General features: G+C 33.3%; 4 protein-coding genes and 1 long non-coding RNA gene across 14 annotated transcripts; 3 read left to right on the top strand and 2 right to left on the bottom strand.

Moving 5' to 3' along the window:
• The first annotated feature begins 9,143 nt into the window (after window positions 1–9,143).
• LOC108329704 (pentatricopeptide repeat-containing protein At3g29230) lies at window positions 9,144–12,678 on the top strand. 10 transcript variants are annotated; one of them, XM_052873157.1, is made up of 6 exons: window positions 9,144–9,694; window positions 9,811–10,993; window positions 11,074–11,189; window positions 11,348–11,584; window positions 11,806–11,907; window positions 12,249–12,678. In XM_052873157.1, exons 1-4 carry the CDS (start codon window positions 9,417–9,419, stop codon window positions 11,508–11,510), a joined length of 1,740 nt encoding a protein of 579 aa, XP_052729117.1. In that variant the 5' UTR covers window positions 9,144–9,416; the 3' UTR covers window positions 11,511–11,584; window positions 11,806–11,907; window positions 12,249–12,678. The 10 variants fall into 10 exon arrangements, with proteins under 10 accessions (XP_052729117.1, XP_052729116.1, XP_052729109.1 ...); XM_052873156.1 differs by having other exon boundaries at window positions 9,144–9,724; XM_052873149.1 differs by having other exon boundaries at window positions 9,145–10,978.
• A 660-nt stretch (window positions 12,679–13,338) lies between these two features.
• On the bottom strand, window positions 13,339–14,132 carry LOC128195462 (uncharacterized). Its single transcript, XR_008247039.1, has 2 exons — window positions 14,052–14,132; window positions 13,339–13,938 (listed from the first exon to the last, which is right to left on the bottom strand). It is a non-coding gene; the product is annotated as an uncharacterized LOC128195462 (long non-coding RNA).
• Window positions 14,133–16,084: 1,952 nt separating this feature from the next.
• LOC108328910 (uncharacterized) lies at window positions 16,085–17,220 on the top strand. Its single transcript, XM_017562813.2, has 2 exons — window positions 16,085–16,299; window positions 16,376–17,220. The coding sequence occupies exons 1-2, from the start codon at window positions 16,152–16,154 to the stop codon at window positions 17,146–17,148; spliced, it is 921 nt and encodes a 306-aa protein (XP_017418302.2). The 5' UTR covers window positions 16,085–16,151; the 3' UTR covers window positions 17,149–17,220.
• Window positions 17,221–17,363: 143 nt separating this feature from the next.
• LOC108328908 (probable mitochondrial saccharopine dehydrogenase-like oxidoreductase At5g39410) lies at window positions 17,364–19,853 on the top strand. The gene is made up of 2 exons (XM_017562809.2): window positions 17,364–18,195; window positions 19,079–19,853. The coding sequence occupies exons 1-2, from the start codon at window positions 17,530–17,532 to the stop codon at window positions 19,769–19,771; spliced, it is 1,359 nt and encodes a 452-aa protein (XP_017418298.1). The 5' UTR covers window positions 17,364–17,529; the 3' UTR covers window positions 19,772–19,853.
• Window positions 19,854–19,951: 98 nt separating this feature from the next.
• Window positions 19,952–22,774, bottom strand: LOC108328912 (isoliquiritigenin 2'-O-methyltransferase). The gene is made up of 4 exons (XM_052873158.1): window positions 22,261–22,774; window positions 20,616–20,929; window positions 20,467–20,531; window positions 19,952–20,357 (listed from the first exon to the last, which is right to left on the bottom strand). The coding sequence occupies exons 1-4, from the start codon at window positions 22,710–22,712 to the stop codon at window positions 20,061–20,063; spliced, it is 1,128 nt and encodes a 375-aa protein (XP_052729118.1). The 5' UTR covers window positions 22,713–22,774; the 3' UTR covers window positions 19,952–20,060.
• Window positions 22,775–22,854: the final 80 nt, after the last annotated feature.

Raw genomic sequence — 22,854 nt, 5'->3', positions numbered from 1 at the left:
TCACATTTATTTTCACCCATCTTGCAGCTCTTGTTACTGATATAGGATTTATAAAATTAATAGTTTGATTAATGTTGTCAGTAATATTAAATTTATTAATAATCTATATAATTTATAATTTTCTCTTTCAATTCATTAATTAGTGTAGGTGGTTTTCTTTTTCTTAAAAGGGATGTGGAGTTTATCTTATTAATTATATTTATTTTTTTGTCTATTGACTATACAAATTCTAAACGTTTAAAAATATTTTGGTAAATGTAATTAATATAAGAGACGGTTTGAATAATTATTTTCCATTAAATTAATTAATACGTTTTCTATTTCTTTCTAATTATAAGAGAAATTGAGTTTACCTTGTTAATTAATATTTATTGTTTGTTGACTAAAAAAAAAAAGAGAACAGTCAAAAACTATTAATATAAAAGACAGATCAAAATAAATTATATAAAGAGATTAATAGGTTTAGCAAATATTTAACTATAAATAGATACTTTAAATATAGGAATGGAGGTAGTATACATGGAATTTTAATAAATATTTAATTATTCAAAAGGTAGTCAATTCATGGAATTTTGAAATATACAGATTTTTAATTACTTTTATTAATATTCCTTTTTGTTATTCATATTTGTAAACCTTTGAAAAAACCCAGAAATGTGTTACCTTACAGAAATTTCTAAGGTGAATAGTAAAAGAAACTATTCAAAGAACAAGTTTTGTAAATGAAGATTGAATAACACTGAAGAGATTAATCTTTTACCATGACCTTAAAAAAAGTAAAATAAAAACCTTTTTTTTATTATTATTTTTCTTTCTTTCTTAATGAACAAAACAGATAATAATTTTGGTTATATTAACGTGCGAGCATGATGAACAGAGTGGGACACCATGCTTTCACATTTCTGAAACAGATATTGCTTTATGCTGTTACCCTTCCTTCAACATATTCAACTATAAAATTCATAACTTCATTGAAGGGTCCCATTTAACACAGACAAAATGAACCCTTTCTAAAGATATTCTTTCACTTCTACATAAAGATCTTGTTAAAATCTTCAAAGTAATTTAGTTTTCCACACTTTTTTCCACGTACAAATAGAATATTCCACTTGTTTGATATTATCTATTCAAATATATTAATTAAATTTTATTATTAATTAATCTGAATTTAGTAACTTGGTTGCTGCAAATGATATCTCTTTCTGTTAGATAGTCATGTTAATTGTATTGTCAAAAGTTCAAATATTTTTTGTAAGTTTACGTGTTACCGTTCATCCAAACTTATGGAAGGATATTTGCAAAAAAATATTTCAATGTCAAAATTACCTTAATTTTTGATAATTAGTAATAAATGGGACAGTAAATATACATAATTTGTTTTTTTTTATCTAAAATCTTTATTATAAATTTTAAGTAAGTTTTTTATTAATATTGACATAATTATGACTTAATTGTATGTAATTATATTTTATTTTTAAATTGATAATATTAATCTTAATTTATGACGGATCAATTTACTCAGTAGTCAAATAGGTTCATTGATAATTTGTTAGATAATCTAAATTATAACTGATCGTTTGATATGTGACTCATCGAATATAAATATTATATGTTATAGTGATTTTTTAAAATTGAAATATATTTTTAGGTTTAATTTATTAGGACTACATTCTTAATATTAAAATAACTTTTAATAATGAATTTCTCAACTTAGATTTAAATTTACTATTCAAGGCTGGGTGATATTTGAAGTTCATTGTTCCTCTAGGTTTAGGTATTCCTCACAATATATGGTACTATCAACTGAACTATATATCTATTAAATTCAATTTATTTTGTTCTCTTTAACAAAACAACTTGAAAATTTTACCTAAATGGTTTAAATTGTAGCATAAGAAAGTTTTCTTAATACTTTTATTAATGTCAACAAATATATACTAGAGTAATCCTGATAAATTATTTATTATGTATTTCTTTTTTTTATAACTGATTATGATATGTGTCTCCTAACATACTATTCTTTTTACAAATACATGTAAAAAAATTATAACTATTTTTATGTAATGTTATCTTAATTAAATGTTATGTGTAAATATGAGGCAACATTTGTATTGTTTTGGTTACATACTTTGAAGGCAACATTTTCAAAAGTGTGCTATAAATAATCATTGTTTTAGAAAAAATGTAGTAATTTTTAAACTACATCTATAAAAAGTATGGTCTTTGGAAATTTTTAACTATATTTATAAAATCATTGTCTTTTACATATATGTTGGGTGAAATAGTGTTTGATGCAGTATAAAGATATTTTAAAATAGTTTTTTCACCCAAAACGATTGAATTAATTTGTTTTCACTAAATCGGATTAAAAATGTAAAACTAAATGAATATCTTAATTTTGGATAAAAATCAATTAATTTAATTTGCAGAATAAGTGATGTTCTAAGCACCTGGAATATAGTTTAGTTTGATAGATATGTGCACGTGGAGCATGGTAAACCATGCATCAATTCAATGCCCTGCAAAATTATTGTCTGCTTTAAATTCACAAATCAAAATCAAATAAATAAATGAAAGCAAGTTGAAGAACAAACCCATGCTAAAAAGGAAGTATTTTATCTGAAAAAGAAATGTGCTATTTATGATATAAAATGGAAGTTATATACTTCTATAGTTCACAAATTTTATCATGTAAAATTAATTACATTTCTTTAACTATAAAATATGAATTCAATAAACTAAAGTGGCAATAAAGAAGTAATCTAACTAAAGTAGCAATAAATAGCAATGCCAGCTAAAGGGAAGAAGGAGAGTGGGTCCTGAATAAAGGAGCAAGTGGCCTAAATTTTAAAGGTACATTAAATTTGAGTTCATTATCATGCACTATGAATGGGAGGACAAAGTGCTCCTTAGCAAGTCACTCATTTTACATTCTAGTTGACCTTTTTAATCTATCAATAGTTCGCTTATTCTCTTCTTCTTTTTATTTATTTTTTATAATATTTTGGATTTATGTTTTTATTATTTTTAAAGTTTTTGCTAGTTTTAATATCTTACTTTTTTTTTTAGAAATTCCTATTATATTTTAGGAAGTTTGCATAACATACAATAAATCTTTAAAAACAATATATTTATATGTTTTGAAAAATTTTATTGGTAATTTTTGTTAACATTTTACAACACACATAAATCCAATCTAAATATTTAAGACATTTAAGTTTATAAATATTCTTTTTTATATATTATTTAACTTTATATTTTTATATTGTATGAAACTCAAACTCAAACTCGTACTTAAATCACTAGTACAGAAAAGACTTTTAACGTCATTCTTTAAACATCTAACCCTCGAATATCCAATGTAAAAAATGATCGGTGACATTTTTCGTAAATAAACAACTATTTAGACGTCGGCTATGGAGGGTCTCTACGTCTAAATACTCAGATACGTCGGCTCCTCCGAATAGATGCTAAAACTAAACGAAAAAGTAAAAAAATATATTTTTTTATTCTATTTAGACATCTGTTATGGGGGAACTGACTTCTAAAGCCCTTTATACATCTGTTATTCGGGGAACCGACATTTAAATACTCAGCCCAGAAATTTAAAAAGTCACTTTTTGACTCTATTTAGACGTTTGATCCCGCCACTCCGATTTCTAAAGCCATTTCGACCTCTGTTATGGGGGAACCGACGTCTAAATACGCAGCCCAAGAATTTAAAAAGTCACTTTTTGACTCTATTTAGACGTCTGATCACGCAACTCCGATTTCTAAAGCCATTTAGACGTCTTTTATGGGGGAACCGACGACTAAATACGCAGCCCAGGAATTTAAAAAGTCATTTTTTGACTCCATCTAGACGTATGTTATGGGGGGAACCGACTTCTAAAGCCCTTTAGACGTCTGTTATGGGGGAATCGACTTCTAAATGTCGACATTAAAACACCGCAAATACGAGACAACCGTTAGGCGCACTCATTGTTCATTATCTTCATCGCGTTTTCTCTCTATGGGTTACGCTTTTCAAGTTCGTTTTCTCACTTTTGCACCGTTTTAAATTAATTTTACTCCGATTACATCACTCTTTGATGCATTACCTTTCATTTGAACCGATTAAAATGTGTTTTCGTTGGGTTTTGGTGCAGTTATTTTCGTGTCCTTAGGCGGCATTTTTCGGCGACGATTTCTTGTGTTTTGCACTCCTCCAATTCCCTCTACTACATTTTTAAAATCATCTAATACAACAAAAAATGTACAATACATTCTCTTCAACTAAAATATAAAGTTGTAAACTCGAATCACCATGAGTCAGGAGCAACCTCAAAGATGTCTGACCTGTATGGATCGGACGTCTATATAGATGTCTAACCTATACAGACCCGACATATATATAGACGTCTGACCTATATAGACGATGGACAGAGATCAGACGTTAAAAACCCAAAATAACAGACGTCTAAAGTCTTTTTAGTGAATTTTCTCTTACAATCTTAATGTGAATACTTGAAATTTGGATGATGAGTTGTGTTCAAGTATTAATTACCTTTAAAATAGAAAATCACTTATATTAATCTACACATACTTTAGTTATCCTTATACGCATTATAATAATAAAATAATAAAGTAGAGTTGATAGTGTTTATCGAATGAGTTTGATAAAAAGTAGAGAAGTGAAGTGAGTGGATTAAGAATGTTTTTATAGAATGTTGTAGTTTGAGGTATATGAATATGAAAGTGTGAGATAGTTTGGTATAAAGCAAGTTGAGTTTGGTTAGTTGGTGAAATGGCATGACACTGCCACTTGCTAATACATGTATTTGGCAAAACGTGCTTCCAACCAACTTGCCAAATGCCACACTTTCACTGTCAACATATTATTTTTTTTTTGTCTTAAGACGTTTAGGTTATATAAGTCTAGGTTGGTCTACTTCGTAGACTCGTGGGTCAGTCTCGTTTTTCTCAACTAATAATTATATAATTGAAAAATAGGACTGATACTGTTTTATTAAAATAATTTAATAAAAAAAGAGAAAATTGATTTTATTGATGAGATTTAAATTTTAAATATTTTTTATTTTTTTTTGTTTAAAACAGATTCAAATGGTTGGTTGATCTAATATTGGGTTTATATCAGTAGTGAATTTAATTGGTTTGTAAAACATACACTAAAATATCATTAAATGATAGATTAAACTGTTCATTTGTTTGTGTGAAGGAAATGTGAGGATAAATTGAACGAAAATAAAAGAGATAAGAAATATAATAAAATTTAAATGTATTTGTTTGAATATATAAAGTGATTTGTTTTTCTTCTGTCAGTAATTTATATTAAATTCATCATCTCCTACCTCTCAACTGGAGACACCAATAATCTTAAAATTTTATTACATTTCATTTTTTTAAGTAGTTTTTGGACGGAAAAATTGTAAGTTCTTTTCGTCTTTAAGAACTCGTTAAAAGTAAAAGGATTGAGTTTAAAATGCTGAATTTATAATTATTTATTATAATATAAGAAACGAAGATACTAATAAATTTATTTTAATATTTATTATTATTATTTTGATAACTATCTATAAAATTAGGCTTTTAGTTATTGATATTTTAATTTATTTTGTATTTATATTTATTTTGTTGTTATATGTGTATACAATTTTTTTTTTGTATAGAAGTTATTTTATCTTTTTATCTATTTTTTTTACTTAGGGCAGTGAGCTTATTTACTATTAATACTGCATATTGACTAAAAAGACTGCTGAGTTAAACATAAATAGTATTGGTTGTACAGTAGATGTTAGGGATTTTCAGCTTTAAGTTGTTATAATATGAGAAGATAAGTTGAAATAAGTTTGGTGAAAGTTCTTCTGAGCACTCCCTTGATCTGATTAGGAGCAATAGATATTATGTGTTTCTCTTGAGTAGAAAATGTGTGCAGTAATAGTTGTGTCTTTTGTTTCCTAACATGAGCACATTTTATTCTATAGATAGAGATTTATACCCTTAAGATCATTTTGTTTCAAACCTTCACACTAATAAAACAAATTAAAATTCTCCACAGAAAAACTTCCACAAAAATTAAAAAATAGTTCATTTATTCATAACAATAAAAACATAAAAATAAACAAAAATAAATATTATCATCCATAAACATTATATAAGTATAATAATATATATTAGATAAATGTGTCTATATACTAGTTAAATAAAAATAACATTAAATATTAGGCGAATTTGTTCATCTGATTATCATCCATAAACTTGTATATATATATAATTTTGTGATGAAAATATATTTTGACATTCATAAAAATTTTGTTTTTAAAATAAACTTGGTTAATCAAAATTTTCATAGGATTTCATTGCGTTATAGAAATCCATACACAATTAAAACTGTGTTGTGTAAATTATTCCTCTAATGATATATTAATATTATCTAGTAATACTCATCAATAGTATTAATATATTATGCCTATACAAAGTTAACTAATTAACGTTTTTCTTTCCTTGTACATGAAAGTGATTTATGAGAATTGACACGTTACGAAACTTAGTTGTTTCTCTCAAGTAATATTTCGAGGTTTAAAAAACGTGTTCTATCCATTTTAAATTATTTATAATTTAAGATAGTATATATATATATATATATATATATATATATATATATATATATATATATATTTGTGTAAGACAATTATTGGTTAAATAAATTACTATTTTATTATTAAAAATAAAATAAATAAATAATAACAGATTTTATACGTAATGATAATTATGCAAAAAATACTCTCTTTTTTTTTCAAAACTCGTCTTAATATATTTCAGAGAAATCAATATACTAAATGGTTTAAAAATTAATAAGGTTTAAGTCAAACATTTAATTAACTAATAAGTTAGGATTAAGATTGGTAAATATTTATTTTGGATATGAAATTGAAATTCTTTACTTAAACCACTCAAAGCTGTCATAAAGATCGATTGAGTTCTCTAATGATTCTTCATCATTCAAATTATATTGTTTGCTCTTTTTCTTTCTTGTCCAAGCCGCGTGGATCCTGTCAAAGACACTTCGATGCTAAGTCAGTAAGATGTAATGAGCTTTTATCTTTTTGTTGACCTAATGATTATCCAATCACATACTAATCTGCATTAGGGACTTAATGAGTCATTACCACTAATAATTTGACTATAGTATTATATCATACTAGCACGACCTAGATGAACGACTTGGATAGTCGATTTGTGTGGACGACCTGGATAGATAATCTAAATAGACAGTCTCAATGATACTTATACTGTATGGTATAATAATAATAAAACTATAAATTATTGTGAGTAGAAAATTAAGCAAAGTAAAAAAACATGGTTTTCTTAAAAGTATCTATTAAGACTGATAATTATCAAACTATTAGAAATATGAAGTAAGAAAAAGAAATACTACTTTTATCAATAAATACTAAGCAAAACTGAGAACATATAAACAAAATGTTTCAAATAAAAGTAAACATTTAAAACAAATGATCGTACTAAAAAAACGACTAAATAAAAAATGAGATAAATTTTTTAATCCTATCACTGCATTAGCATGTTATTTTTGTCATTTGTTTATTTTTCTGCACACTGTAATGAGTAACTGAAGGTCATTTATTTCTGCACCATGTAATTCCAATCTGTATCCGTGAGGTGGGATGGTAAAATGACCCATTTTGACTTTATTTTTTTTCCTTTTCTATGCACACATTTCTTTCATTCTTCCTTGAATTTTGTTTCTGACACAATGTCGGATGAAGGGGTTAACTATTTCTGTGTTTATTATTGTATACGTTTATTTCAAAAGATATTTGAATTCTATAATTAAGAATTTATTTTTAAATTTTGCATGTAATTCGTATTATATAATTTAAAATGTATTTTATTTATTTATTTATAATGTATAATTAGAAATTTAATTTTGTGTTTTAAATATTTAGTCAAAAATATAAATTTATACATATTAGGTTGTATATTTTAAAATATAAATTGATACATTAGGTTGTATATTCTAAAACAGAAGTTTATATTCTAAAATAAAAATAAATTATATTTCGTTTATAGAATGTATATATACACATTAGGTTGTACATTCCACAATGTATTTTTTATTTTATATTTTGAAACATACAATCTAAAATATAATTTTGTATTTTGAAAGTAAAATCTAAAATCTAAATTGTTTATTTTATATTGTGCAGTCAAAACATTTCTGGATTGTCTAGAATTTAAAATAAAAATTTTAAATTATAAGGTAAAATTGTATTTTTGAAATGTACTAGAATTCATAATGAAAGTCCAAAAAGAATTTGGGAAGTGGGCTTTGTCAACACAAATGAGCCTATCTGAATCATTTCAGTAATGGGTGTTCCTCCTTACACCTTCTTAAATTCTTTTATTTCCAAAAATTAAAGGTTAATTTTTTTTTTCTTTTATCATAAATTTTTAATTTATTTTTCAAACCCTAGTTTCATTTCATTTATATTCCCTGAACGCAGCAGTTGTATTCCATTCCATGTCAACTCAATCTTCTTCTACTTACTTATATCCATGTTAGATATGAATTTTCATCATTCAAATTTAAAAGATTAATGAACTAAAATTTAATAATAATTAGTAGATATAATCGAATACATAATAGCTTTATCTAATTCATCAACAAAAGATAATTAAAAATCTATATATAACATGAATATAAGTAAGTAGAAAAAGATATAAGTAAATAGAAAAAGATTGAGTTGATATGGAAATGAGGATATAGCTAAAGAATATGAATAAGTTACATGGAATATGAGAAATAAACAAAAAGTTTATAATAAAAGTAAATTTATTTTAACTTTTTAACCCAAATATAGTTTTGAAAAGGCTTAATACTTTATATTGTCCTCAGTTTTGCTCGAAAATGTCAAATTAGTCAATTCTTTAAAAAATGTGTCAATAATTACGTTCTCACTTAATAAAATTTTATTAAGTGAGAACGACATTTATTTAAAGGATGGACTAATTTGACATTTTCGAACTAAAATAATAAGGTATTAAGTCTTTTGAAAATAAAAGAACGTGAGAAGGTGGTGGAGGGAGCTACGCTCTTCAGCAATTTATAAACATCTCGATTCAATTGGTCCTTATATTAATTCCAGAACACTTTATGCCCAAAAGATCTAACCTTTTCTTCTACTCTTATATTGATTCTCCCCCACTGCCTCCAGTTGAACATCAGGCCGAGCTCCGCGGGGAGTCGAAGCCGCAAGCCGAGATCACAAGTTCCGGTGCTTGAGTGGTTATGCAAATGCAAGTTCCGATGGGAGGGAGAGTGCCCACATGGTTTTCTCGTCGGAGATTACTGGAAGAGAAGCTCTGCCACCTCCACAAGTGCACCAACCTCAACCATGTCAACCAAATCTTTGCTCAAATTCTCAAAGCCAATCTACACCATGATCTCTTCGTCGCTCCCAAACTCATCGCCGCCTTCTCCCTCTGCCGCCACCTCACTTCCGCCGTCAACGTCTTCAACCAGCTTCCCCACCCCAATGTCCACCTCTACAATTCCATCATCAGAGCTCACGCCAATAACCACTCACACCCATCTCTACCATTCAACGCTTTCCTCCAAATGCAGAAAAGCGGTCTCTTTCCTGATAACTTTACCTACCCTTCTCTCCTTAAGGCTTGTATCGACTCTTCCTCGCTTCCCTTGGTCCGAATGATTCATGCCCATGTTGAAAAATTTGGTCTCTACGGAGATATTTTCGTGCCCAATTCACTCATTGATTCGTATTCCAGGTGCGGGAGTTCCGGGCTTGATGCGGCCATGAGCTTGTTTTTGGTCATGGAGGACAGGGATGTGGTCACTTGGAACTCCATGATTGGTGGGTTGGTCCGATTTGGAGAATTGGAGTGTGCGTGCAAGCTGTTTGATGAAATGCCTGAAAGGGATACGGTTAGTTGGAACACGATGTTGGATGGGTACACCAAGGCTGGGGAGATGGAGAAGGCGTTTGAGCTGTTTGAGAGAATGCCTGAGAGGAATGTTGTTTCATGGTCGACTATGGTTTGTGGGTATAGTAAGGCAGGTGACATGGATATGGCGAGGGTGCTGTTTGATAGGTGTCCGGGGAAGAATGTGGTGCTTTGGACGACGATAATAGCGGGGTATGCTGAGAAGGGGAATGCGAGGGAGGCGACCGAGTTATATGGGAAAATGGAGGAGGCTGGGTTGAGGCCTGATGATGGGTTTTTGTTTAGTATTTTGGCTGCCTGTGCTGAATCTGGAATGCTTGAGTTGGGGAGTAGAATTCACGCGTCTGTGAAGAAGTGGAGGTTTAGATGTAGCAGTAAGGTGTTGAATGCGTTTATTGATATGTACGCGAAGTGTGGTTGTTTGGATGCTGCGTCTGAAGTCTTTAGTGGAATGATGGCGAAGAGAGATCTGGTGTCTTGGAATTCCATGATTCAGGGGTTTGCCCTGCATGGACATGGCAAGAAAGCGCTTGAGCTTTTCTCTAGGATGGTAGACGAAGGTTTTGAGCCAGATAGATGTACATTTATTGGCCTCTTGTGTGCTTGCACCCATGCAGGACTTGTTAACGAAGGGCGCAAATGCTTTTATTCAATGGAGAAAATGTACGGGATCGTTCCTGAAATTGAGCATTATGGTTGCATGGTGGACCTTCTTGGACGTGGGGGACACCTAGAAGAAGCTTTCACGCTTCTGCACAGCATGCCTATGGAACCAAATGCCATTATATTGGGCACTCTTCTAAATGCTTGTCGTATGCATAATGATGTAGATCTTGCAAGAGCCGTGTGTGAACAACTGTTTAAGTTGGAGCCATCAGATGCTGGGAATTACTCCCTTCTGTCAAATATTTATGCTCAAGCAGGAGATTGGATGAATGTGGCCAATGTAAGGTTACAAATGAAGAATACAGGAAGTCAAAAGCCTTCAGGGGTTAGTTTCATTGAGGTAGAGGAAGAAGTGCATGAATTTACTGTATTTGATCGGTCACACCCTAAATCAGATTATATATATCGGATGATTGACAGATTGGTAGAAGACCTCCAACAGGTTGGATCTGTTCCAATGATACAGCAATAGAGGCGAATGAAATCATTGGTTGCATTAGCATGCACAGCACAGCTGATTTGATGCTTCAAGACATGTATATGATTATTTAGGTTGGAATACTTGTGTAAAACTGGTAATTGAGCTAATTATTACTATTCCCCAACACATCTGTAGGATGTATGAACATCCCTAAATAATGAATTAGATATAAGAGTTGTTTTTTATTCTCATCAAGATGGGTTTTGTTCACAGATTCCTAATCAGGTGTATCGTCCACCAGTGGAAGCTTACCGTAGCAGCTGTAGACAGATTAAGAAAGGGTATCAGAGAAACAACAGCCCTCGCTATTATATATCTGTTCTTGAAGATGATAGTGATGGAAAGCAATCAGAAACAGAAGAACCTCGCATTGTAGTTCAAATGGACACAGAGAGTCCTGTTATATACCAGAAGTCATGTTTGGACCATTACTTTGATAAACCTATACAAGTAAGTAATCAATGACCAAGAATTTAATCCTTTTGTAATCAGTTTCTTTCCTAGCACCCTTGTATTGGTTTTGCTCATTTATGTTTTACAAATTGTGAAAAAAGAATAGGAAACTGCACAACATCAAGAAGTATTGGTTTTTGCTAATGGAATTCTTTTACTAATATCCCTTTTCACTTCTACCAGCAAATGTTCTGATTTCACTTTAAATATTTGGACAGGTAAGTGGAGATGTACGTGTCATATTCTATGAGAAAATGATAGGTGGTCGCCTTTTCTACTGCTGTTTTAATACAGCTTTTATTAAGAACAGCTTGCTACAGGTAATCTCATCGCATCCTTTATTCTTGGTATTTTTTGTATGCTGATATATTTAGATGGAAGGGAAATATAGCTTCAAATTTGATCAAAACCAAAATAGCAAGAATAAGTCCTTTGTCATGCAAAATCTTTTCAAGGTGAGGCCTATAAAACACTGGTATTATGCTAGTAAACAAGGAAATATAAGTGAGTAGACAAAACGAACTAGGTTATCATGATTTTAACTACAGGATATTATTTTAGAAATACAACTGTGAATATGAAATGAACTTCATACGGCATGTCATGTACACTTAAGTAGAAAATCTAGGGTGTTGACAGTGTTCCCTTTTGTATTTTGTAGCTCACAGTACAAGAGTTGGACAAAGTTGGGAAGAAGGGAAGCTCAATATGTGGTCCTGACTTCTGCATAGAATTATTGTTTGGTCCTGCTAATACAGGATATTCGTCATCAAATATATCCAATGATGAACACTCTAGTGATGATTCTTTATAATACTATTTCTAAAAATCTTTACATAATATGGAAAGTCCATATCCAATTAACTTGTGTAACGTATTCCTGCAAAATGATCCCAACCATGAGTCCCTCACAGTGCCATGTAGCAAGTGCATTCATTCCTCCAACTGTCTTGCTGTATATGTTTTCATTGGCGAAAGGCATGGGGAGTAAGTGTAATTTTTTGTATTATGTTAGTCATTGAGTAGCATTTGGCTGAAGATGAGGTTGAGAGCCTTTTAATGCAAAATTTCACCAATTTTCTTGTTGGATTTAGTTTCAATGTTTAAACTAATTAAAGAATCATCCATTCGTGTAAAAATACATCAAGGGTTTGATGACAACAGTTTAAAAATTAGCATTCTTATAACGGTTTAGCAACCTTTTAATGATAGTGTAAAGTTCTTTTTACTGAGGGTGGACCAAAAGTAAACACTTTCAGTACAGTTTAGTCCAACATGGAAATATTTTCAGTGCAATTCTATCAAGTTTTAGACACTTAATAAAAAAATTAGCAGTTTAGTGATTTTCTGGTACATCTGTTTCTTCCTCGTGGGGCGATTCTCTTATGGTAAAACAAATATCCAGTGCGTTCAAAAAAGGATGTTTGATTGACATTTCTCAGCATTATTATTATGGTCAACACGCCCCCCACCTTCGTTTCTTTAGTTAATCAAAAGTCTGAGAAAACAGCTATGCCAATTCAAAGTCATGGTGGTAAATGCAAATTGTTTTCAATGATCCTTTCAAATTTGTTATAATAGAGAATCAGAAGAGATAGATGGAGTTTTGGCACACTTAACATAAATAGTTAGTAGTGATTTAAAGAAAGTAATAGGAACCATAAGTTATGGCATGTCATAAGTTTGAAGCGAAAAGAGTTGGAAGGAAATAAAAATGGGTGAGAAGAATGCAAAGATTTTTCTCAGGCAAATAAAAAAAATTAACTTTTCATTTTCTACTCTCATCCAAATAATACATTAGACATGGTAATGCCCGGAAAAATCCACATAAAGAAAATACCATTACAATTTGGATGGAATCATTCCCCGTTTCTAAGTACATTGGTTAAGGAAATAATCTATACTCTTAAACAAGCGGGTGGTTGGTAAGGTCCCCATTGTAATCTGCGAGCCTTGCACACCATGTTTCAGCTTAAGCTACTTTGTGGAATCAATCAGAACAATCTAGTATCTGGTTTGTCTCCTTGTCGAGGGCAAACAAGCAGCCAAGCACACAATCAGAAGTTTGGCTTCCTGTTGTTGCTGTTAGGTCAATGTTGCTGCTTTACGCGTTGCATAATCCTCCACAATACTGATCGAATCTAGTATCTGGTTTGTCTCCTTGTCGAGGGCAAACAAGCAGCCAAGCACACAATCAGAAGTTTGGCTTCCTGTTGTTGCTGTTAGGTCAATGTTGCTGCTTTACGCGTTGCATAATCCTCCACAATACTGATCGAACTCTTGCTATGGCGGAGTGAAAACTCTGCAAGTAGAATCTGGCATTCTTCTACAGTCAGATCACCATGATGGCCCTGCATATGTTGCAGAAAATTCAGCCCCTGAGATGTCACAAGGCATGCAGCAAACTTGGATCATGGCATAAAAAATTGATTGAACAATGAATCTTGTTTATATCTTTATTTACACGAAAAATCAATTGTGATTATGTGCTATGCTCAGCGCATTGCTTGTTTTGCGAAAAACGAGTATACAAATCATGTTATCGGTCGCAACCACTTGTTCGGCAACAAAGTTGTATAAATGGAAGAACCAATGCTTATGGTGCAAGCATCATCTGCATTCCTACTAATGCTGCAGGAGATCTTTTAGTAAAGGTAATGTAAGGGAAAGTTGCAAAGAGAAAATGCTCCGATCTTCCTGTCTTCAACTTGTAAAAAGAAGCTACACTTAACATATGTATATTGGGTGGCAATTCTCTGGACTCTACCTATATTTGTGTGTGCTGGCTCTTGGCAATAGCACGGAACCAATTCAGCCTTTTTTTATTAAACTTTACTTCAGTGGGGTTATTTCCAGAGCCACTTGCTATCTTTAATATGCACGCTGCTCTACATTTAACATGTGTTTTTCTGTGTTAACTTCTCTCTCAGCGTATGCTTTTTATGTTTATCCATCCCTGTTAATTTCTCATGATGGCCAAAAGATCTCATGATGACACTCTGAACAGTAAGTAGCTTGAAACCCCTTTCATTTTCTGCATTAAATGTTATTCGATACATTTGGTGGCTGATCCGACTAAGACTTTTGATTCTGAATTATTTTCTCTGGGTAGTGTACTAGGTATGTTTGGCCTGGCTTATTTCTAGCTTTTTGTTTTCTTTTCAATTAAAGGAAAAACCTGTGCCAAATATTCCTTATATAAAAGCTCTAGAAAAATTAAGTACCTTATTTTGTAAAAATAGATAATATAGTTATGATATTATGACAATTTGTTACCCCATATAACCATCTTACAATTATTTTTATAGTACATTTATTAAGTAGCTTTCATTCTAATTACTCTGTAAGGTTAGAGTACGTCTGTTCAACAAATTACTTAATATATTATCTTTGCTTCCAACAATGACATGAAAAAAATAAAAATAAATCACTTGATTTTTTTTTTCAAAATTCTGAAGGAACCTCAAGGAATACATAACGTAATACATAAATATATTATTGAATTATGGATAAAAGGAGTTTCATGGTAATTTTGACGAATCCTCAGAAAGTTTCAGCTTAATTTCTTAAAAAAAAAGTGAAGGTTCGGTGAATTTCAATTTGGGTTTGCTGAATAGATAACACGTAATTGAGTCACGGCTTCGAGAATCAAAAGACCGTGTCAATAAAAAAGTTGAATACTGTTAATTTATTAAATACTAATATGTTTTAAATAATAATTTATTTATATAAGGTGATATAAACAAAATTAATCAACCTAGCTCTTTATTTTAATTTCATGTTGGGCCAGTAGGTGGGTAGACTCTACATATGTTATGTGAGGATCTGAAAGAAGGATTAGTTTTGGTCATGAGATATAAGCTAGTATTTCGGATCTTCAAGATTCATCTTGCTATAATAGTTTAATCCAATTTAAAGTATACCAATCCTCTCATGAATAAATGCAAGCACCATTTTCTATATTGGGATCATAATCATCTTATCATGCAACTGGATTGTTTTGAATGATAAATCAAAATAAACAGCTAATCAAATGATAAACTTTCTCATCATCCATGGACATTAATGTTGTGAAACTGACCCATTGGGTGGTCTTGGGTACTTGAGCATGATAAGAGATAAATTTGAGTCTAATAGTAATACAAGACTAATATCCCACTCTCTCTTTATCTTTTGAATCCTACGTGTACTTCTCTATGACAGTTTCCAACGTCTACAAGTTGTGAACAATTTCAAAGTTGGAAGTTGGTGTAGAAACAAGTTAGTGGCAAAGAAGTTGACACATAGCCGAAAAAGGGTTTGATCCATCCAACACTACCAAATAAAGCTCTGGAGAACCCTACGTGTTTATCAAACTCTATCCAATGGCCCATACTTCAGAGACACCCAACTTGGATTAGATGCCACTGTCAAAAAAAAAACAAAAAGGATGTAGATGCCGTACAAAAAAATTTTGTGGTTCACATTAAGCCTCGTTCTACATTTATACACATTCCACCAAATTCTCATCACTTCATTTCATTTCACTCTTATTATCTGTTCAAAAACAAACAACTCAACAAACATGGAAGCATGTTTTCTCTCCCACAATTCCTTCGCCATATCCACAGATCAACTCATCCCCACTACCAGAAACGCCTCTCTATCAAACTCCAAGCGATCTTCTCAACCTTTCCACTCTACAAAAGTTAGAACCCCATTTCCCATATCATGTAAGTTCCTCACACTAACATCTTGCTCTTAATACAATGTTTTTAATCTTTAAAAAAACTTGAAATCTCATGATAGGTTGCCACATGTCATCATCGTCACCGTTGTATGATGATGAGAAGCCCAGACTGAGTGGTGATTGGCGATCTTTCCGTGCAAAACTGGTGGCAGGAGAGCAGTTGCAAAGGCCGGAGGAGGTTTCTAAGGTGAATGATCCAGACACTGTGGTGGATCATCCTCCAGCCATCACCATTGCCGATAAATGGGCCCACGTAATCCACGAGCCGGAAAAGGGGTGCTTGCTAATTGCGACCGAAAAGCTGGATGGGGTCCACATCTTCGAGCGGACGGTGATCCTTCTGCTGTCAACCGGGCCCATAGGGCCATCAGGGATCATCCTGAATAGACCGTCCCTGATGTCCATCAAAGAGACGAGATCAACGGCGCTAGATGTGGAGGGGACGTTTTCCAACAGTCCCTTGTTCTTTGGGGGACCCTTGGAGGAAGGGCTGTTTCTATTGAGTCCAAAAGAGGGTGAGGGTGAGGGTGGTGATGACGGGGTGGGGAAGAGTGGGGTGTTTGAGGAAGTGATGAAGGGCTTGTATTATGGGGCAAAAGAGAGTGTGGGTTGTGCTGCGGAAATGGTCAAGAGAAATGTCGTTGGGCTTGGGGAGTTTAGGTTCTTTGATGGCTACTGTGGCTGGGAGAGAGAGCAACTCAGAGATGAGATAAGGGCTGGCTATTGGACCGTGGCTGCCTGTAGCCCAAGTGTTGTTGGGCTTGGGAGAGTCGGAAGTGTTGGGCTTTGGGATGAAGTTCTTGGGCTTATGTCCAGAAGAAAGGTGATGTGAATCGAAATGTGACAGTTACTATCTGTCAGCGTTGTAAATTATAATTATTTTCCTAATTATTGTCTTTTGGTATGTTTAACTGTCCAAATTTTTGCCTTAAAAGTAATGAATATTATTGTCCTAATTAATGGATTTCAATTGAACTTAATCTAACTCCGCTACCAAACATCTACTCAATTTACACAATTCCTAAATCTATTGCTCGTTCAAAAATGACTTGGGATTTAGATTACCATCACCATAATAAACATGTCAAATATTGTATATTATAAAACAATTATCGAAGAATAATCACACATAAATACATATTTATTGGGGGAACCACCGAAAGTCGAGGAGAAGAAGAGTGTGGTGTGGTTGGGTTACTTACTTGTTGCAGAAATGGAAGAAGAACAAAACGGTGGCCGTTTCGATGTTGTAATACTTGGGGCGTCGGGATTCACAGGCAAATACGTTCTCCGAGAAGCCCTCAAATTCCTTAACACCCCATCCTCGCCGCTCAAGTCCATCGCCATAGCGGGCCGAAGCCCACGAAAGCTTTCCCAGGCCCTGGAATGGGCCTCCCAGCCCAACGCTCAACTCTCGCTCCCCATCCTCACCGCCGACACCTCCGACCCTTCCTCCCTCCGCGCCCTCTGCGCCCGCACGCGCCTCCTCCTCAACTGTGTCGGTCCCTTCCGCCTCCACGGCGATCCTGTCGTCGCTGCCTGCGCGGCCGCCGGCTGCGACTACCTTGACATCTCCGGCGAGCCCGAGTTCATGGAGCGCGTCGAGGCCGCGTACCACGACCACGCGAAGGAGAGCGGGGCGCTTGTGATCTCGGCTTGCGGCTTCGACTCCGTGCCCGCGGAGCTCGGCGTGATGTTCAACTCGAGGCAGTGGGTGGAGCCCGCGGCGCCGAACCGCGTGGAGGCTTACGTGGCGCTGGAATCGGAGAAGAGGATTGTGGGAAACTTTGCCACTTACGAATCCGCGGTTCTCGGCGTCGCCAATGCGCACAAGTTGCAGCAACTCAGAAGGTCGCGGCCTAGAAAACCTAGGCCTCAGGTGACACTACCATTTCTTGTTCTTTTTTTTTCCCACTTTTTTTTTTCTTGGATTCAAAATCAACATAACCACAGAAGGTCATGGATGTTATGAAACTGAAAACGAGGGATAAGAAAAGATCTATAGAACTTTAGCAGTAACGAAAGTGGTATTAAAAAACTTTTATTTGAATTTTAATGTTCGGTTACTTCAAGACACGTTTATTTCCTTGATTTTGTTGCTATACTTGTATGTTTTGCTTGAGATGTTTAACTTTTTATTGTTGATAATGAATACTTTATGGATTTTTCTTTTTCTTTTTCAATTCTTCAGCATCTATAGGTGTCTAGTAATAATTATTGAATATGTAAACAAATTTAAAATAGTAGCATTCTTGCTGGATGCTATCTCACTACAGTGTTTTGGATTCACCTGCTGCCTACCGCTGTCTGTAAATGATGGCTACGGAAATAACAGTTATAGGTATACATTGTCAGAACAATAGAAGTTCATTTAGTTATTATAGAAATCTGATTTTCGAAGGTCTCTATGGAAATAACAGTTATAGGTATATATGAATGAGAATTCGACAGGTATTATTATGTGTAAATGTTGTTTTCGATTATTGTTACCTGTGCAAATTCTTGTTAACGGAAAATATGCTGTCGTGTAAAAGTATGTTTCTTAGTTCTTACTTTCATAGTGGATTATTGTCATATTTTTTCCTAATATCTATAATTACTTGAGCACACTATCATCCTTTTTCCCTTCTTCTTTCTTGCTTTTCTTCTCTAATTTAATCACCATGTCCTTGACGGAGATTAATTTAAGTTATTGTTTATAATGTTGACTACTAACTCGTTAACATTGTGTCATTTAATAACTTACATTTTCATGGTTGTAGATCCCTGGACCTCCTCCTTCAAAAGGAGAAACTATAGAGAACCAGAAGAAAATTGGCGTTTGGGCAGTGAAGCTACCTTCAGCAGATTCAATTGTAGTTCGGAGAACTCTGTCAACTCTGACAGAAAACCCCCAGGGTCTCCCTGGGCTGAGTGAGAGCGCTAAAATGGTTGAGAAAAGAGAAGCCTTCTGGTCAACTGTGAAGCCAGCTCATTTTGGTGTGAAAATAGGCACAAAATCTTTGTTGGGCATTCTCCGAATCATCATGGTTGGAGTTTTCATTGGTCTTTTAGGAAGCACTAGTTTTGGAAGGTGGCTTCTTTTGAAATTTCCTGAAATATTCAGCCTTGGTTGGTTCAGGAAGAATGGCCCCTCTGAAGAGGAGGTGGCAAGTGCTTCCTTCAAGATGTGGTTTGTTGGACATGGTTTTACTGATAGGACTATTGCTGCTCAGGGAAACACAAAACCTAACATGGAGATTGTAACAAGGGTAATGGGACCTGAAGTTGGATATCTAACTACACCAATAATTCTTATTCAGTGTGCTCTCATTCTTCTCAGCCAACGCGAGAACCTTCCAAAAGGAGGAGTTTACCCTCCTGGGATTATCTTTGGTCCAACTGATCTCCAGGAAAGACTTCAACAAAATGGAATATCCTTTGATGTCATCTCAAAAAGCAATATTTCTTCTTGACTCTTTTGCTGTTTCATAGAAATGTACTCCTTAAAACGAACTTTTATACTAAGATTTGGCTTGATATGCTTTCAGTCATTCATTCGTCATCTGTTATATCTTATACCTACTCATTTACTTTTATCTAGTGATAGTTCAAACAATGGCAGAATCACGTTAAGCAGAATATAAAAACATATGTATCAAAAGATATTTTTTTTACTCACTATTTGGTACAATAGTGGCATAAGGAAATTCATGTTCCCTTTATTCGAATTTAAACTGCCAAATTATTACTGACATGGTTTACTTATTTGTAAAATTCCATCACCGCCATTGTAGAGAAAGCTCGACAGACAACTTCAAACCTAGAAAATCCAGAACTCTTGCCCAGACTATCAAATTCTTTCTCAGTTCTTTCCCTTCCACCAGGAGTAATAAACATGATGCTATCAAGAATTGAAATCATTTTATGTTCATTTGTGGGTTCTGGATGTTCTGGCAGTATGAAATCCCCAACAATGACCTTTCCCTTTGGTGGCAAAGCTTTGTGACAATTGCTCAAAAGTTCTATGACTTTTTCATCGGACCAATTATGGGTTACAGCCTGGAACAATGTTAGCCAAGTACAAACACAGGAAATAAAAATTGTTTGGCTCTTCATTAGACATCTGATAGAAAAAGATCATTGAAGTTTAGGTAATATGTTTACTAACCTTAAGCATAATTGCGTCACCCTGTGGAACACCTTCAAACATATTCCCCCCAACATGCTCAACCCCTAAATGAACAAGCCGTCATAGTTATGGCAAAGGTGATTGATCAATTACATGCCCAGAAATAATTAAGTTTTATATTGATTTACCTGGAATGGGTGATGAGTTTTCAATTACATGTGGGAGGTCAAAATTAATTCCCTTAATTGAAGGGTATTTGGAGATGATCATTTTGAGGCACTGTCCAGTTCCACCTCCTACATCAACCAAAATTGATATGCCCTCGTATCCTGTGTATACTTCGAGTATTTTTTTCATGTGGGTGGTGCAAATGTCATACATTGCTGTGTTAAATACGTGGTTTATTTCAGGATATTTCCCAAAGTATTCGAACTTGGACATTCCATGAACCTTCTTGAATAGGTCAATCTCAGGATCAATAACCACCTCCTTAAAATTCAGCCTACATTACGACAAAGTCAGAATTTCTAAATCATATTTCTTCTTATTTTAATAAGAAAATATTGCAAAAGCTTTTAGATCACCCCATTGATAAGATTCATGCTTACATTATGAGTGTTAAATCAATTCATCACAATGATCTTTTTAAATAAGAGCATTTTCCGTAGTACCATTCAGAGAATTCAGGATGAGTCTCACTAATTCATCTCACATTTACACAATCCACTCTAATAATGTAATGTCTAAGTAACGTAAGTTTTATTTATTTTTATCAATAGATAATTTGTTTTTACCTTAAAATATTGATTTTATAACAAGAAGTTACTTTTTCATTCTTAAAAACATTGATGTTGTTAAATCTAGATTACATTATTAAGATTTCACACCGTCAAAATGGGTTAGAATTCGCAGGTCAATCTGGTCTTCCATAGGTTTGGATCAGGTTGGGTTTGAAATAATTTTTTTTATAAGAGTCAATTTTCAATCTGATGTACTTAGAACTCGGTTCACATCAATCCACTTAATTTAATTTATTTATTTATTATTTTGTATTTTGATTTTTTATTAGTTAACATGTTCTTATAGTATTGTAGATGAAGATAAAGAAGAACATATTTCAAAAGAGCAAAATATTATACATTTATCCATTCAAAACTTAAGTGAGATAAAAATAATTAATATTAAAAATTTATTTATTCACTTTTTGAGTTTGATTTTAGATTACATTTGAATTGTATGTTATTTTTTTTATTTTGAGTTGTGTTTGGAGTTTAACATCATCTTAAAGTAAAAATTTTTTAAATTTAAATTATAATTTTTTTTAATTTAAAAAAACTTATAATTGAGTGAGCGTGAATCCATCCATTTAACTCATCAACTTTTTTCGAATTTTTTTTGACTCAGTGTGAATCGGAGTGGATTAGTTCACTAAGTAACTAACCTATGGTGGATCATACTAGGTGGGTCAGATGACCTATTTTGACAACTCTATTCATGAAAGCAAATTCTTAATTTAAAAACCTCTAAACTTAATCACCTCGCTCTTTCACCTACTTAATCTCAAATGAAAAAGCAGATCAGTCTCTTAATTTAAACAATGCACTTGAGCAACTTGAATCAAATTACTGTAAGAGCCAATTCTTATTTCCAAACACTTCTGGTCAGGGTGCTCTACTAATAGGAGTTTTCTTTAAATCATAGCTATTAACTTAAACAGTAAAAATAATGGTTAATTTATACTTATCTGATATTATAATAAATTTCGTGCAGTTCAATTTATACAAATATATCTTGCAAATAATGACATACTAATTTACCAATGAAAACACTTACCACACCCCTGATAATGCAGGGTGACACAGAAACGAAGTGAAAGAAGCGAGGTAACCATCACCATTTTCATCACGCACGAAGTATTTACCCGATGCGGAAACTCCATATACTCTAACGCTGCCACCATCTCCGTCGCTGCGAGAAGAAACAGTGAGAAGAGAGTAGCTAGCAAGCAATCGCAACAAACGCTCCAGTCGATTGGCCAAATAACGGCGGTGTTGTTGCTGTGTTGGTATCAATAACTTGGAAGCGATTTCAGAGGGTGACATGAACCCACCACTCTCCGCTGAACCTTCCTTCGCAATTATGTCAAACACGTTGAGCTCAATTGCAGCGTTTAGAACCGCGGGAAACACCACGTTGGAACCCAGCACCATGGCACGGAGGGTGGTCTCAGTGTCGGCTCTTTCCACCACAACATGGTTCTCCTTCTCTGAGAAACACAATCCCATGTTAATTTCGGTTAATGCAGCTCTGTATTTGTTTTTTTTCTCTGTTTTGGTTTCCTTATTTACGTGCTGTTTTTATAGCCACTTTAACAGTTGTGGGGTAACGTATGGTTTTGCTTTCAGCCCTTCGCTACTATGATATTTC

This window comes from Vigna angularis, chromosome 2 (genome assembly GCF_016808095.1).
Source record: "Vigna angularis cultivar LongXiaoDou No.4 chromosome 2, ASM1680809v1, whole genome shotgun sequence".
Classification (NCBI taxonomy): Eukaryota; Viridiplantae; Streptophyta; class Magnoliopsida; order Fabales; family Fabaceae; genus Vigna; species Vigna angularis.
The sequence above is the reverse complement of the archived record's forward strand: the minus strand, read 5'-3'. Positions and strand labels throughout refer to the sequence as shown.